Below are 18,023 nucleotides of genomic sequence, written 5' to 3' on the forward strand. Positions count from 1 at the left end.
CCCTCCCTCCCTCCCTCCCTCTCTCTCTCTCTCTCTCTCTCTCTCTCTCTTTCTTTCTTTCTTTCTTTCTTTCTTTCTTTCTTTCTTTCTGTAACAAGGTCTCATGTTAGCCCAGAATGGCCTTACACTCACTATATAACTGAGGCTGGCTTTGAACTCTTGATCTGGAGAGCCCAAAAGCTTTATATATGCTAGGCAGTCACCGAATCAACTGAGCTACGTGCCTAGCCCAACAGTTTTGTTAAATTCAAGTTTAACTAGGTGGTCCCTGTGTTACTTATAGTCTGTAACCTGCTTCTTGGACGTGCCCCTCCATCCCCTGCCTGATTGCTTTCAAATTTTTTTTTTTGCTACATTTATTCTCTCTCTCTCTCTCTCTCTCTCTCTCTCTCTCTCTCTCTCTCTCTTTCTCTCTCTCTCTGTGTGTGTATGTGTGTGTGTGTGTGTCTGTCTGTCTGTCTGTCTACCTGCCTGTGTATTATGTACTCAAGTGAATGTGCACAGTCACATGTGGAGGTCAGAGGCGATGTTAAAGACAGTGTTGGGGGAAGCTGGGGAAATTTATTCTCTCCTACTTTGTATTCTGAGGTCAAACCTGGGTCATCAGGCTTGGCAGCAAGCACCCTTACCGTACGGCTTCACACCCAGTCTATTGAAGTGCAAAACAGACGTTCAGAGAAGTGTGTAATACTTAGTGCCAGTGAGCATGCCCAGGTTGCCAAGGCCCAAACTGAAAGACAGAGACAAACCAGGACCCCATTGCTCCAAGCTCCTCACCACCCACTCAAGGACAACCATGAACCTCTTTTGGTTCATGACTTCAGATGCCTGTGTACAGAAGCTTGTGGAACATTCTGTGGTCATGCAAACTGTGAAGACCTGTTCCTTCCATTCTTCATGCCCACTGGTTCTCATGCAGACTCTGCTGGTGAGTGTTTGATTGAGGCTATGCCAAACATACTGGTAAGAACATTCTGGAACGGCTCTCCTTCAAGCTCTACCCCACACTCAATGTTCTTGTCACCGTGGACAGACATCTAGATGTTTAACACTCGCTTGGCACTGACAGCTGGTAAAAGACCTGGGTTCTCAACTGGGCAGTGGTAGCGCACACCTTTAATTCCAGCACTCGTGAGGCAGAGGCAGGCGGATCTCTGAGCTCGAGGCCAGCCTGGTCTACAAATCAAGTTCCAGGATAGTCAGGGTTACACAAAGAAGCCCCATCTCAAAACACAAAAAATTAACAAAAACAAACAAACACCACACTTCTATCCCTTAGGACCAGTCCCTAACCTTGCCTGCAGATGATAGGAGAGTCATATTCTTCCGAGAGAGGGAAGGACAGCAGCCCTCTCTCCTGAGCTGTCTCCATCTGGACAGGATTCTTTAGGGCCATGCCACCAAGGGTTAATCCCAGGTATAGAACTTGGCTTTGCATGTACTTTGACTAAGACTCCAGCAACAGCTAAGCAAATATCAGGGAAATGGGCTCTGGGCTCTGGAGGAGGACAACCCATTGGTAGGGGAGGATGGGAGGAGTTGCTTCCTCTTTGAAGGCTGCCTGCCCTGCCCATCACCTGCATGGGATGAGCTATTTATAGCTGCCCGGGCTGCCCTGACTGTTCCCATTCAGCTGCCAGCAAGGACATTCCTTGGGCTTTTCAAAATCCTTTGGTGCCATCTTCCCCAGGGCTCTGGCTAGCTGCTGAAGGATTCCAGGGCTCTTCTGGTTCCTCAGGCCTTGCTGTCAGAATTCTACAAGAATAGAAGGCTCCTGGCTGCCCTGCTTCTCGGGCAGTCACAGGGAGACAGTCCTAAGGGAGGCAAAGAGAAGCCCAGAGCAGTCAGTGCAGGGGAGACTGAGGCCTCCGGGAGCTGCAGAAGGGGTTTCCAGCAAGCATTGACGTTCCTGCTAGCACAGGATTCCATGTCCATCTCCTGGACACCATGAGTTACTCAGCCCCATGAGCCCCATTATTTGTGAGGCTGCCCATCCCCCACCCTTGACCTCAGGGCACTGTGGTATGGTGAGCATCCCACCCATTCCAATGCACACTTCAGGGCCTTTGCATCTGCTGGGTCCTCCCCTCCCCCCTCCATCTCCTGATTTTATCTTTTCTAGAGTCACCTATTCTATTTTGTTGTTGTTGTTCAAGACAGAATTTCTCTGTGTAGTTCTGGCTGTTCTGGAACTCGCTCTGTCGAACAGGCTGGCCTCAAACTCACAGAGATCTGCCTGCCTCTGCCTCCCGAATGCTGGGATTTAAGGAATGCACCACCAAGCCCGGCTCAGTCACCTCTTATTTTCCCCTGAAGCACATGCACCGTTTGTCCGCCAGACTCTCTGTGTACACTTCAGGTCCTGTTTCTGCCAGGAGACTGGGCTGGACTGAGGGCTAGCTCTGTGTCCTACTCCCATGCTCCTGTGAATGGCACTCACACCGTCTCTGCCCTGCCTGCATTTGTTGCATCCATTCGCTGCAAGACTTGCTCAACACGAGCGATGGAACCTAAGCATCAGTTCTACGGCTTTCAGACGAAGAACAGAAAGGAATGAGCCCCAGAGGGTCTCAGATGTGTCCCTTAGCTCAGCGAAACTGAGAGTCTAGGGTCTGAAGAAGGGTGCTGTATGTCCCCCACAGTGGTTGAGAAAGCCCTTGCTTGTTCCTGAACGGTCTGCCCTGAGTGCCGAAAGCCCCTGGGAAGGTCTAGCAGTCGTCTGCAGCAGGAAGCGGATGTGTGCGGCCACCACTGAGTTTCATTGATGTTTTGCAATGTCTGGGTTTGCCTGTCTTCCTCTGTGGAGCGGAGGTGGGCTCACAGCCTGGTGTCAGTCTGTCTGTATGACTACATCCCTCGCTCCCTCCCTCATTCTCTCTCCCTCTCTTCTTCTCCCTCCCCCTTGGGAGTTCTGTTAGCCCTAAGCTAGGCACCACCCCGCCTTCTAGAGTAGCTGGCCATTGGCATTCTCTAAAGGTTCCTGAGTAGTGTTTACCTGTCATCCCAGCACTCAGGAAATGGAGGAAGGAAGATTGGGAGTTCAAGGGTAGCCTCGGCTACATAAAAGTTTGAGGCCAGCCTGAGTTACATGAGGCCCCTTTTAAGAAAACCTAAAACATGGGCTGGCCAGATGGTTCAGCCCTTGGTGCCAAGACTAGTGACCTGCGTTCTATCCCTGGGTTCCACCTGGTGTAAGAAGAGGCACACACCTTTAATCCCAGTGCAGGGGAGGCAAAGGCAGGCGGATCTCCATGAGTTCGAGGTCTAGCTGTTTGGGACAGCTAGAGCTACATAGTGTGACTCTGGCTCAAGGGAAGAAAAAAAGAAGAGAACCCATTCCCTTCTGACCTGTGTGTGCACTCTCACACACATACAGAGAGAAAGAGAGGGGGGGGAGGAGGGAAGGAGGAAGGGAGAGAGTTTTTCTTTAACCTTCTCTGGGGAATCCTAACGCCTACCCAAAGTGCCCATCACGGCAGCTGTAGATTCTGAGGACCGACATACTTGGAGCCTTTATCAGGAATCTTTTACTGGCTGGGAGCTCCCTCCAGGGGCCAGGAAGAGCAGGTCACTGAGAGAGCTGAGAAAGAGAGAAAAGGAAATAGAGGTGACTGTGCAGACCGGGGAGCCCTTCCCGGGGTGGCGTTGCTGTTTCCACTCAGCAGCTCCCCGGCCCCTGTGCCCTGACTGCGTCCGGGCCACATTAGCTCATGGATGCGAATGATAACGGCCCCACACGCTCTTCTTTGAGTACTCGGTCCCCAGGCAGTAGAACTGTGGCCCTGGTGGAGGAAGTGTGTCACTGGGTATGAACTTTGAGGTTTTAAAAGCCAATTTTCAGTCTCTCATAAGGCTCTCTCTCTCCCCCTCCCCCTCCCCCCCTCTCCTCCTGCTCCAGCACTGGGCCTGTCTACCGCTGCTATTCTCCCCTCTATGGTGGCTGAGGATTCTAACCCCTGGAACACGAGCCCCCAAATTAAATGCTTTCGTTTGTTACTTTGGCCATGGTGTTTGGTCATGGCAATAGAGAAGGAATCAACACAGCGGGCGGCTCCGAAGGGTGTTACCTGATACCGCTGTAGATCCTGCGGAGACAGAAGCTCTCCTTCTATGTCTGGGGCCTCATGAGCCATGTCATGTGCCCTCCACACAGCCCTCAGGTCACCTGGCGGTGGCTGTGTCTCCCTCTCATTCTGTACAGTGGAATTTCTTAATTGTTTTCTGCTCAAGACAGCTTTTTGCCTGAAAAATGTTTCCATAACTGGGTATATACAAGTATATATATATATATATATATATATATATATGATAGGTGTGCAAATGAGCATTTACTGATAATAAATCAAAAAGACACTTGCTTTAATACCAAAGACATTTGGTATTCATATAATTTTACACCCCTCCCCCCTTTTAAAAGACAGGGTCTCTCATTATGTAGCTCTGGATGACCTGAAACTGGAGGCTGGGCCTGCCTCTGCGATTGAAGGTGTGTGCCATCACACTCCTGGGGGCTTCCACTTCATTTTCATAATAACGTCAACCCATGTGTCATCCTTCAGTGCCCGCCTTATTTTTGAGACTGAGTCTCTAACTGGGACCTGGAATTTACTTCTTCAGCACCACACTGGTCTACATGCTGCCATGCTTTCTGCCATGACTATAATAGACTAAGCCTTTGAGCTGTAAGCCAGTCCCAATTAAATGCTTTCCTTTATAAGAGTTGCTGTGGTCATGGTGTCTCTTCATGGCAATGGAAACTCTAATAAGACAGCCAGCAGTGTGACTGGCTTGCAAGCACAGCGACCTGAATTGACCCCTAGTATGAATGGAAAAACGCTGGGAGCCAAGGCAAACCAAGAGCACTTGCTGCTCTTGCAGGGGACCCAGGTTCAGTTCCCAGCACCAACATCAGTGGGCAACTCACAGCAGTCCCAGAGTATCTGGGTGTCTCTTCTGCCCTCCAAGGATCCTGCACACATGGTACACACACACACACACACACACACACACACACACACACACACACATTCACTCACTCACAAATAAGAAGAAATAAAAATATAATAGTTTGTGAAGGATTTAAAAGGAACTGAACAAACAGTGATGGGAAGCACATGAGGAGACACGTGAGGTGGTTGACCTCTGACCTCCTGCACCTGCACCCACCCCCACCCATCCCCGGACAAAGCGAGAGGGTGACAAGGCTCACGGGAGGTAGGGACACTATTGTGTCTCTAGGTCAACGAGGTGACACTGGAGAGCGCTGCAGAAGCACCTGGCCTGTCACAGTCACCAGCAGCAAGTTTACCAGCCCTGTTGAGGGCATCATCCACTCAGCTGCTGTCCCTGCAAACAGGCGACACCAGCTTTCCTAGCAGACTTGGGTTGTGCCATTTTATCTTTAAAATAAACATCCTTCCTGTCTTTCTTTTTTGACACAGGGTCTGGTGTCACCCAGGCTGGCTCCAAACTTACTATGTAGCCAAGGATGACCTCAAACCCCTGATTCCTCTGCTCTTCCTCCCAAGTGCTGAGATTACAGGCCTGGCCACGACGTTCGGTTTATTCGGTGATGGGGATGGAGCCTGGGACTTTGTGCATTCTAGGCAAGCACTCTGCTGACTGCTAATGCGTAGCTCAGGTTGCCCTCAAACTCATAATCCTCCTGCCTCATTTTCTTCACATTTGTTTCCTGGGCTGAGAAATAAGCTACTGATTTTTTTTTTAAATAAACAAACTGAAGGTAAATCTCAGAGCTGGTGACGCCCAGATGCAGTCCAGATCTGGGAGTTACTGAACCAATACCTGCTCGTTAGGAAAGGGATGGTCTGTAGCTCACTTGGGACAGCCATGGCTGGCCGTTCCACAGTGAGACGCCATCTAGACAGAGAAGGCTGTGGGAGAGGACGGACACTTTGAATCCCAGAGATTTTACTCACCGTCCCCCACCCGTGCTGTGTGCAGCCTCCGCCCCAGACCTGCCTGGTATTTTTAGCTCGCAGGCACCCTGCACAGCCCTGTATACTGACCAAATTTAGAAATCTCAAGAGTCAGGCGCGATGAATGAACAGGCTCCCGTGAGTGAGCTATGGCTGGCAGGACTCTGCTGACGGTGGGGAAGCCTGGGTGATGAACGGCCATGAGTGACTTAAGACACCACGCCCCTGTGGTCCAGTCAGCCCTGGGACAGCAAAGCTAACCCCGCGTGCAAGGACACCAGAGCCTGGCAGGGATAGAGATGTAGGAGGTGACTTGACAGGGCATGGGGGAGGGGAGGCTGCAGGACAGCGTGGGGAGGATAGAGGGACATGGTGATGTTCAACCCTCACGCCGTATTTTGTGTTTGCTTATCAAAGTTAGTGTGTGTTTCATCTGAAATTGGAAAACTTGAAACCAAAAAGGTTTAAATGTCCCGTGCCCCCTGCCCCCTGCTTTAAGACAAATTATTCTGTCTAGGAGACGCCTTTAACCTCCACGTGGTCGAGAGTCACAGGCAGGCCAGTTACTTTTGTTCTCAGATGACACAGCTCTCAGTTAGGGAACTGGCTTTGCACCAGGTGTGAGGTTCAAGGTTCAAGGCGCCCCCAGTGAAGGCCTGGCTCCTCTCATTGTTTATTGCCTCGGTTGTGATTATCATCATTTAGTGCTGGGGCGGAACTGGCCATAGCGTATGTTAGGCTAAGCAAGCGTGCTCTCTGCCATCGAGTTACCCACATCCCAGCCCTATTTCACTGCTTTTCATTGTTCAGAGCTTAGAATATAATATAATTATAGTCATTATCTGAAAAGTCTTTTAATCGCTCTTAGATTGCACACTTACAGCCGTTAACAAGAAATGACATCCGTGGCAGGTCACCCTCTAGGAGCTCACTCAGCTGCCCATAAGAGTACTATTTTTTTTAAAGCTTTTTTTTTTAATGTGTGTTTTTATTTTATGTTTTGCCTGCATGTATGTCTGTGTACCATGTGTGTGCCTGGTGCCTGTGGAGATCAAAAGAGGAATCAGATGACCTGGAACTGGAGTTCCAGACAGTTGTGAGCTGTCATGTGGGTGCTGGCCTTTGAATATGGGTCCTCTGGCAAAGCAGCCAGTGTTCATAATCGTGGAACCGCCTCCCCAGCTCCACGATAGTTAGTCACTAGAGCTGTTTCTATGATGTCTCTTGGCCAGTTTCTGTTCACAGTAGATTTCTGTGGCACTTTCTGTTGTGGGCACCACAGTGGACCTTCTGCTCTGTCCTCAGCCCGGGGTGGAAGCAGAGGCAAGAACTTTTTGTTTGTTTGGGATTTTCTGTTTGGTTGTTTTGAGACAAGGTCTCTCACTCAGTGTAGCCTTGGCTGTCCTGGAACTTACTCTGTAGCCCAGGCGGGCCTTGAATTCACAGAGATCGGCCTGCTTCTCCCTCCCTAGTGCTGGGTTTAAAGGCTTGAACCACTGAGCCAGGCTGACAAGGACACCTTTTGAAACATTAAGTTGTGAGGGTTTCAAAGAGGATTGGAGGTGACCAGGTTTCTAATGACAACCACACCGCAGAAACGATGGGGCAGCTTCTGCAAGCTCCTCACATCAGGCACTCAGCTGCAAGTCAACTCCCAAGAAAGGCTGGGGAGAGGGAGAGAGAGCCAAGACGTGTACCACGCTCCAAGACGTTCGTCAGTAAACTTAAGTAGCAGTAATAGTGGCCTTCAGGGACAACACAGGACAACTCTGACAAGGGCTGCCCCTGAGGACTGTCAAGGGCATCAGAAGAGCTGGATGTTTACCATGGAGACAAGATCTCGGAATGAAGCCATTCTTACCACTGTGCATGCCCACAGCTCTGCCTGCCACTGATGGGTCTCTGCACAGAGTTTGTTGCCATGTAAGCATGCTTCTTCTAGATCTCAGGGTTTTTTTTCCCCAGGGTTCTTTATTGGTGACAGCCACCATCGACCCAAGTTGTAATTTAGGCACGTCTCCTGGCAAAACAGGCATTAAGTGGGCCAGAGGTGTTCCAGTCATGCCTGCTGTGTCTCCAAATCCCCAAAGTGTCTTAGTGAAGCACTCCTTCCCAGGCCGCTCCTCACCCTAGCATCCTCAGCAGCAGGTTCTCCACACATCCCAACTAGGCAGCCACATCCTCCTTTCTCTTTTGCTCTCTCTTTGGGTGCTACGCAAAGTACTGTGTGTGCTTGTTGAAAAGCCTTGAATCCTGTATCGATGCTTGAGAAGGAGACGTCTGCCCTCTAGTGGGCACCGTGGGCACTCACTGCTGCTACCTGAGAGCCCAAAGGACCGAAGTCCTCCCTCCCACTCCAGGAGGCACCAGTGTGGCTGTGTGATCTCCAGATGTGTGGTGGGGTTCAACCCAGAGCAGAGTCAACGCCAGCCACCCAAGTCGAACTTTGTTACCTTGTTTAAAAGTCTGTTTATAATGAGACAACTCTTTTGACAACTCTTTGGAGACCTTTGGAGGCTATTTTATTTTGAGACAGAGTCTCATGTAGTCTAAGTTGTCCTCAAACTCACTATGTGGCTGCGGATGGCCTTGAACCCAGAGCCTCTTGTCTCCACAACAGTAGGGATTACACGCCCAAACCACTGCACTCAATTTAGTCTATGCTGGGGATCAAACTCGGGGCTTCGTGCTAGACAACCACTCCTACCAACTGAGTGGCAGCCCCAGCCCCATAGGCTAACATAAGAACATGTTTTTTGTCTTGTATGTTCTTTCTTGTTTGTTTTTGTTTTTTTAAAACAAGGTTTCACTGTCAGCCCTAGCTATCCTGGAACTCGCTCTGTAGACTAGGCTGGCCTCAAACTCACAGAGATCCACCTGCCTCTGCCTCCCAAGAGTGCTGGGATTAGTCCTGTAAGTACATTCTTTAAAAGGGTTTATTTTGATTTTATGCGAGAGTTTTGCCTGTGCGTATGTCTGTGCACCCTGGAACTGGAGTTACTAACACGTGTGAGTTGCCATGTGGGTGCTGGGAACCGAGCCTGGGCTCTCTTGCATGAGCAGCTGGTGTTCTGACCACTGAGCAATCCCGCCAGCATTTTCTGTTCTTACACTAAAAGCATCAAATAGCTGTGCTGTGCACAGAAGAGTTCCCGTTGTGGGTTCTCCTTTAAAGTGACAATTACTTGGTTGTATGGACACACATTCATGTGTCACATGATTCTTTGGGTGTATGGACTGACACTCATGCATGTCACGGGATACGCACGGTGCTCACAGCACACCTTGCGGGACAGCTTTGCTTCTCTTCTGGGGATAGAATTCGAGTCCTCAGGCTTGGCAGCAAGCACCTTTATCTGTTGCACCACCTCTCTGGTCGCTGGTTAAAATAATCACGATGGCTGTTTTAAATGTACAGTTCTGGGGTGTTAGGGAAGCCACACTTTTAGGTCACCGTCCATTCTAAAACTCTTCATAGTGAAAAGCTGTTCAGTGGTGTTGAAACATCGCATTAAACTCTATCTCGCTCTGCTCCCTGGCTCGGCTGACCACAGTACTCCTGTCCTTCTCCAGGATGCTGACTCCCCTGGGGAACTCCCACCACACCGCTCGGCAGAGCTCAGTGTTTACCTAGGATGGAGCACACTTCCTTTTTAGGACTGCATAGTGATCCATTGCACGAACGGACCTCACTGTTTTTCTCTTCACCTCCTGATGGAGTTTGGCTTCCATCTTTGGCTGTTGGGATACTGTCTGAATGTGTGTGTACAAATCTGTCTCGGGAATCCCAGTTCTAGTTCATCTGGGGAGGAGCCCAGCTGCTGAACCGCCTGGGAATTTCACATTAGGGGTTCTGGGGAACTGCTCACTGTCTTCCCAAGACAAAGCCTGGTCCATCTCCAGGCACAGAGCACAGGACGCCAGGTCCTCTAAATCCTCACCACAATGACACCTTCTGCGTGTGCATGAGTGTGGAGGTCAGAGGGCCACACTGAGCGCCTTTCTCTCTCTCGTTTCACTTCACGTTTTCAAGAGAGGTCTTTGTACCCGCGAGCCACTAATTCAGCTATGTGGGAGCCAACTGCCTCTGACCCGCAGCACTGCAGTTACAGACGTGTGCTCCCACACCCCGCAGCACTGCGGTTACAGACGTGTGCTCCCACACCCCGCAGCACTGAGGTTACAGACGTGTGCTCCCACACCCCGCAGCACTGAGGTTACAGACGTGTGCTCCCACACCCCGCAGCACTGAGGTTACAGACGTGCCATGCCTTGTCTTTTACTCAGGTCCTGGGGAGCCGAAGTCTCCATGTTTGTGCAGCAGACATTTTATCTACTGAACCATCCCTCCTGCCCCTGTCTCTCAGGAAGACATTGAAGTTTTCCGAAAACATCATATGTGTGTCTGCGCTACAATGCCATGTGGAAGTTAAGGGACAACATATCAGATGTTGGTGTTCTTCTACAGTGTGGGTCCTGGGGATTGAACTCGAGTCATCAGGCTTGGTAGCTAGTGCCTTTACCCACTGAGCCATCTCTCTGGTCCAACAAGACATTAAAAACAAAACCAAGATGGGCGGTGGTGGCTCACACCTTTAATCCCAGTGCTTGGGAGGCAGAGGCAGGTGGATCTCTGTGAGTTCAAGGCCAGCCTGGTCTGCAGAGTGAGCTCCAGGACAGCTCAAAATAGAAAGTATAAAGATGGCTGAGGTGTACCCGGTGGCACAGCCTTGCCTGGTATGCCTGAGGCTCTGGGTTTAATCTCTACTACAAAGAAAGTTTTTTTTAAATCATTTCATTTTATTGAATTATGCAAAAGTCTTTTACAACATTCAAAAATAACAATAACAGCATACAGCTGACCAGAGTTTAAATCCTGTTGCACGTCACATATAGGCAGAATTCATCTGAGGCAGGGAGAGAACAAAGTGACCCAGCTTCTCCCGTGACCGCACCACAAGGACTTCCTTCACACATGGGACGTTTTGAACAGATCAACATTTTAAGAATTTGAACTTGGGGCTTATGGGTGATCCGGGGAAATGGCAGTGCAGGGCTCCACAGCAGACCTATGCTAGGCAAAGCTCCTGCAGACGGATCCTGGCTAATCTAAGCTGCGCAGAAAGACCCCAGACACCGAGCGCCAGAAGGAGGGCTGGAAAAAGACATTCTCCCTAACTAGCGAGAATTACAAGAAGTTCAAATTCTTCACAAATACACATTTCATTATCAAATTTTCAGATTTCTTCTCACAGCCAATCATTTAAAAATGTAAATAAAATGCTTCTAACAAAGCAAAAGGATCAGAAACTAAAATGCTAAGAAATTATATAGATAATGTATTTTTTTGAGAGAATCTCACGTAGCTCAGGCTAGCCTAGAATTTGGTCTGTAGATGAGGGTGAGCTTGAACTCCCCATCCTGTGGCTTCTACCTTCTTAGTGCTAGGAAGAGTGTGTCACACTAGAATAAAAATAATTCTAGTAACAATGCCAGGGCAATTTCATAGCTAGCAAAGATTGTAGTTAAAGGAAAGTACAAACCAGGCCTGGTGGTGAAGGCCAATCATTCGGCTACTTGGAATACTGACGTAAGAGGATGGCCAGTTCAGAGTGTGGCTGGGTTGCCGAGTGAGTTCAATCACAGCCAGGGCAATTTAATGTAAAAAGAAAGTGGAATGGAGGCTTGGGGTGTAGCCTAGCTTATACCAGGCCCTGGGTTCAATCCACAGGTTTACAAAAGTAGGGGGCAAAACTCTAAAGGCGAGACTTGCTCTATGCCAAAGTAAAATCTATTATATATAAATAATTATATATATAATTTTTTTCTAATCAAATGGGATCCTTATTGCTTTCTACGATTCCATCTTTTTATAGCATTAAGATCTTTGGGTTGAGTTTAGAATTCATTAAAAGCATTTTGGTAGCTTTAAACATTGTGGAAAATTCATTGGCGTAAAAAGGTGTACAATTCATCCTTGGGGTTTAAAACATCATAGTATCAGAACTATCAAGGGTGGATACAGCAACTCAAGTGTTTTTGTTCTAACCACCAAGGCGCTAGCTGGGCTGAGGATCTTTGGAAATAAATATTTCCTAAAACCTGTCCCTGGCTCACGGTGGGTCACCCTGCCAGTGCCTAGAGGGTGAACCTATGGGGCTGAGGTGTGCCCTTCCTCCAAGCTCTGACTCCAGTCTTCAGGAAAAAGTTGTGGATTTTTTTTCCAAACATTTCTACACACTACATCAAACTCTGGGAACACGACGATCACCTTGGTGATCTTGTTTCTAACTGGTTTCTTCCCTAGAGGCCACAGCATGGAGCCGCCTGTCACTTATCCATCATGTTGAAGATCACCTCACAGGTCAGGCCTTCATCCTGGCTCTCGCTCCTGGCTGCACAGTCGCCACTGTGGTGGCCGAGAGCCAGCTCCCCAGGGCACTGCGCCTCCTTCCAGGTGTTGCTCTCCTGGCCAGCAGTATCTAGGAGAAACCACACAGAGTGAGAAAATGTGAGAGAAAGCCGAGGCATCCAGGTAGGGAAACCAGAAAGTATGTTTTGAAATAGTTGCTGAAACAACCTGATTCTGGAATACTGGCTGTCAGTCTCCTGCCTCGAGGCAGGGCTGCTCAACTTGGGCAAAGGGGATAGGGACTCCTTTATGGGGGCGCTGTGGGCACTATAGGAGGCAAGCAGCTTCTTGCCCATGAGATGCCTGTGGCAATAAAAAATGTCACTAGACACTCGGGAGGCAGAGGCAGGCAGATCTTTGTTGAGTTCGAGGCCAGCCTGGTCTACTGAGCTAGTTCAAGGACAGGCTCCAAAGCTACAGAGAAATCCTGTCAAAAAAAAAGTCACTAGACATGACCCTGGGGATAGCTCAGCAGGTAAGCGCTTGAGTTTGGGGTTGAGTGTGGGTGACCGTGCAGAGGGGTGGCTTACCTTAATGCAGTCACCACTCTGACACAGTTGCCAAGCCCCTCAGTGACCGGGCTACAATGGCCCCCCACCCTCACTGACTTTCTAGCTGGGGTTAACAATGGGAAAACCACTGCCAGATTAGAACGAAGTGGTCAGAAAGGATGTACCGTTGTCCCATCCTGGTCCTTCCTCCACGGTCGGCTTCTTCTGCACCGCTCTTCCCTTTACGGAGGTGGCCAACTTCTCGTGCTCGGGGTCACACTTCTTCCTGTGTCTCTGCAGGTTACTCTGTGGGAGACGATACAGGCCACCAGTGAGCATCAGTGTCCCCATGTGTAGTTGGCAACCATGGTTAGGAGATGGGCTTCCACGGAGTCTGACTCGCTTCAGCGGGCAGAGGGACTTGTCACTGCTGGCCTGAGTTGAAACCTGTGGACCCACATGGTGGACAGAGAGAACTGGCTCCTGTGAGTTGTGCTCTGAGCTCTGCGTGTATGCTGCGGCACACGCTACACTCTCTGACACACTGCGAAGCACATCAATAATTACATACATCTTTTAAAAAGTGGGCTTCAGGAAGATAGTAGATAATATGTACTTTTAAGAGTTGGGGCCAAAACCAAAAAACAAACCCAAACCAAAATGACCTTAAAAATGTGTGTTTGTATCTCTCTGCGCGTGTGTCTCTGTGTGTGTGTTTGTGTCTCTGTGTGTGTGTGTTTGTGTCTCTGAGTGTGTGTCTCTGTGTGTGTTTGTGTCTCTCTGCGTGTGTGTCTCTGTGTGTGTGTTTGTGTCTGTGTGTGTGTGTTTGTCTCTCTGCGTGTGTGTCTCTGCGTGTGTCTCTGTGTGTGTTTGTGTTTCTGTGTGTGTGTCTCTGTGTGTGTGTTTGTGTCTGTGTGTGTGTTTGTCTCTCTGCGTGTGTGTCTCTGTGTGTTTGTGTCTCTGCGTGTGTGTCTCTGTGTGTGTTTGTGTCTGTGTGTGTGTGTATGTTATGTTATGTATGTGTATGTAAATGGAGACTGTGCTGTTTCCCCAGCCACGCAGACCTGAGTAATCACACAGAAACTATATTAATTATAGCACTGGCTGATGGCTCAGGTGTATGCCTAGCTTGCTCTTACATCTTAAATTAACTCATTTCTATTAATCTGCGCATTACCATGAGGCTGTGGCTTACCAGTAAGGTTCTGCCATCTTTTTCCTTCAGCACCTGCATGGCGTCTGCTGGACTCCGCCTTCTTTCTCCCTGCATTCAGTTTAGTTTTCCCACCTACCTATTACATTCTACCCTGTCATAGGCCAAAGCAGATTCTTTATTAACCAATGGTAATAAGACGTATTCATGAGGGGAATCCCACATCATGAGTATGCTACGTGTGTGTGTGTGTGTGTGTGCATGTGTGTAAGTGTGTGTGTGATGGGGTAGGTGAAGGTATCTCTGGAGGTCAGATCTGACAGGGGGTGTCAGATCTCCTGGAGCTGGAGTTGCTGTTGGCTGTGAGTCACCTGATGTGGGTACTGGGAACCCAAGTCAGGTCCTCTACAAGAGTAATACATGCACTTTACTGCTGAGGTTTCTCTCCGGGTCCCCCAAATGACCTTTTAAAGGGACTAGCGCAAACCTAACTTGTTTTTATTTTTAAAATAAATTTATCTTTACATGATGCTTCTACTCTGTAAAATGAGACCTGGCACTAAGCCAGAAATGCAATGTACCATCCATTGCTATGCCCACTGTCCTGCAGAGGCCTGCTGCCATCATGCAGAGGTCTGCCACGCGGCTGCTTTCCTGAGCTCAGGGCACAGTTTGCAGCACCTCAGAGCTCAGAGACACAGGCTGGGCATGGTGGCTCATGTCTGTAATCTCAGTTGAGGAAAGAAGCTGAGCAAAGCCATAACCAAGACAATCAGGTATAAAGAACCCATCTTGGCTGGGTGTGCTTGCTAGCCCAGGCTGGGTTCTGGTGTATCCTTTTTAGAAGAAGAATTGCCTTGCAAGGTTACTTTCAGCTTGTGTGTTCCTTCTTGTGACATGGAAAACAGTTTGGGGCTCATCTTGGACTTTAAATCTCCCTGGCTAAGTACTCGGTGGTGGCTGGGTCATCCTGGAGGTTGAGTAAGAGAGTGGATGAGCCGCTGACTTACAGAGAACACCGCTTGGCATCCAGTTATAGTTTGTGCTAAGACATATGGACCCCATTTCTTGCTGTGCAAGCAAGGAATGTTTTCCTTTGTTTAACTGTTTTAGTTTTTTTTTTGTTTGTTTGCTTTAAGGGCCCCATGTACTGCCTCTTCCTCCCCCTCCCCCTCCCCCTCCTCCTCCTCCTCCACCCATGCTGGCCTAACTTGGTATCTGTCTTAGGGTTTCTATTGCTGTGGTAAACAACATGACCAAGAGCAACTTGGGGAGGAGAGGGTTGATTCCAGCCTACAGCCTCAGGTCACACACTCCATCACTGAGAGAAGTCAGGGCAGGAACCCCAGCAGGGACCTGGAGGCAGGAACTGACACAGAGGCCATGGAGGGGTGCTGCTTACTGGCTTGCTCCCCATGGCTTGCTCAGTCTGCTCTCCTCACCAGTCCGATTTTCAAACCCCCTGGGCATCAGGCTCAAATCCAGAGATGATGCTGTTTAGACACAGCCAGGCGGTGCTGGTACATGCCTTTAATCGCAGTACTTGGGAGGCAGAAGCAGGTAGATTTCTGTGAGTTCAAAGTCAGCCTGGTATACAAAAGCTAGTTCCAGGACAGGTTCCAAAGCTACACAGAGAAACCCTGTCTCAAAACAAACAAACAAACAAAAATAAAAAATAAGAACAAACAAAACTAAAAAAGAAAGAAAATCCTGCCCAAATATTGTACTTGAGACCTAGGTTCATGGCAGCATATACCTACAGGCAAGAGAAAAAAGCCCACTATTGTTTTAACCTAAATTAAAAGCTTTTTAGATTTCTCTTCTCTCCCCATCTTGAAGGGAACTCACTCTGACTCTGGTCATCCCAACAGCTACCCAAGAGTTCCAAAGATTCCTGTGGACAAAAGAAAGCGAGGGGGAGCCAGGAGATGAGCAGTGATTGTAAATGTTGAGTAATGTCCCTCTATCCCAATGATACTGTGTGTAATTCCCTATCCTGACGTCTACTGTGTGTGATGTCCCTCTATCCTGACGTCTACTGTGTGTGATGTCCCTCTATCCTGACGTCTACTGTGTGTGATGTCCCTCTATCCCCACATCTACTATGTGTAATACTGGTGACTTTTGCCCTGTCTTGGAGGCCACATAAATAAAATTACTGATGCACTTTTGTGGTCTTTTAGATGGATCCATTGAAGAGATAACCTCAAATGCTATTATGGAATTGGGGAAGCAACCAATCTGGCTCCTTCCAGCTGGATGGCGTCATTGAGTTTGGCATCCAGGGTACATCTCCCACCAATGGGATGAGATGCTGGGATTATTGAGTGTGGCACTCAGGGTACATCTCCCACCAACACAATAAGATGTAGTTACCACCTATGTCAGGGCTAAAAGACAGAGGCTATCTTGGTTGAGCCTGCTCACTAGCCCAGTGTGAGTTCTGACATACTATATATATATATATATATATATATATATATATATGTATATATGTATATATATATGTGTGTGTGTATATTGCTTGGCAAGTGACTTTAACTTAGTTCATGTGTTCCTGTGGGGGACACTGAGATTATTTTTCCTCAACATTTGCTCATAAGTGGTCTATCCACGTCTGCTGCCAAGCTGTAGCAGAAGCTGCCTGAGAAGCTGGGAGCCTTTGTTCTGTTTACAAAGAAAATGTGCTGCTCCTGGTTATGTGTGAAATAAAGTTTGTTTTCAGTCGCGGTGGTGGAGGGGTCAGGAGTCTCTGAGCATCCGAGACAAGCCGTGGGCTGTTTCCCCAGCTGTGTGGGAAACAGTAACTCACACGCCTGCCATGCATAAAGATTAGAGCTGAGAACTTCTGGTCCATACGCTGAGCTAATACACATGAATACAGCTACGTCAGCCTTTTTAAAGCAGGCCAAAGATGCTGAGCGTGGCACATTTAGGCTCCTCTGGACATGGAGACAGTGGCATGTGCCTGCAGCGTCCCAGCCCCCATTAGCATCATACCAGAGACCAAATCTGTGAGTCTGGAACATACTCCTGGTGCCGGGACTCCAGAAAGGTGAGAATCCCAGATTAGTCCTTCATCCCTGTAGCTGGTCCTGGGACTCCCTGCTGCCACAGACAGACACCCAACAGACAGCCCGCCACCGAAGGCCACCCGCGGGTGGGGACATCTCAGTTAGATGTGCCTCTCCCCCCACATTAGAGACACCTGGCCCACAGGCTCCTGCTGTGGGACATCTCCCTCCTCTGAGATCTGTAAGAAGGGGTCCCCCTCTGTCTTAGCAGAGCCCCATCACGCTATCTGTCCGTCTGTGCTGTTACTAACTCTTCTGTAATCCAAAGGTCAGTCTGATCCGGTGTCCCTATGAGCCCTGCACCTGAGACCTTTCTCTTAATCTTCCAAAAGGTAAGCCGGATTCAAGTATCCAGCTGTGCCCCCATTTTCAATAGCCAGAGGCACCCAGCCACACTGCTCCCCGGTTCCAGGCTCGCATCTCCCATGTGATGTGATGTACATCTGTTGAGCCTGGCATTCTGAGGTTTAGAAAACGAATACCCCAACTGGCAGAATACAAAATGAATGTGGGGCACACTGCCGGATTTTACACCCTGGAAACGCCCGAGAAGGGAAACCACGCTGCAAAGACGCCGGCATTTAGTTCACAGGACAACTGTCAACGATCACACTTCAAAAGCTAGGTTCCACCCAGCTTGTAGCACATAAACCTTTAATCCCTGCACTTGGGAGGCAGAGCAGGTGGATCTCCCTGAGTTCAAGGCCAGCCTGGGCGATGTACTAGTTCCAGGCTAGCCAGGTCTTTGCAGTCAAAGAATTTCTCAAACTGTTTTTTACATAGTGTGTGGACAATCTGCCCAGACCTGGGCCTGGTACAACACAGTAGTTTTACCAAAATGAAAGGGGCTGAAAACCAAAATAGCAGTAATAAGTAACCATGGGGCAATCTCTCTCTCTCTCTCTCTCTCTCTCTCTCTCTCTCTCTCTCTCTCTCTCCCTCCCTCCCTTCCCC

General features: G+C 49.0%; 1 protein-coding gene across 1 annotated transcript in view; it reads right to left on the reverse strand.

Annotated features, from left to right (window-relative positions):
* Nucleotides 1-12,269: 12,269 nt before the first annotated feature.
* Nucleotides 12,270-18,023, reverse strand: part of Ctcfl (CCCTC-binding factor like) — a 22,116-nt gene continuing 16,362 nt past the window's right edge. The window contains exons 9-10 of the mRNA XM_050152897.1: nucleotides 13,028-13,148; nucleotides 12,270-12,421 (exon numbers count right to left, since the gene is read on the reverse strand). Coding sequence (XP_050008854.1) covers nucleotides 12,270-12,421; nucleotides 13,028-13,148 — 273 coding nt within the window. The remainder of the gene's footprint in view (nucleotides 12,422-13,027; nucleotides 13,149-18,023) is intronic.

This window comes from Alexandromys fortis, unplaced genomic scaffold (assembly GCF_014885135.2).
Source record: "Alexandromys fortis isolate MF-2015 unplaced genomic scaffold, M_Fortis_MF-2015_v1.1 scaffold_81, whole genome shotgun sequence".
NCBI lineage: Eukaryota > Metazoa > Chordata > Mammalia > Rodentia > Cricetidae > Alexandromys > Alexandromys fortis.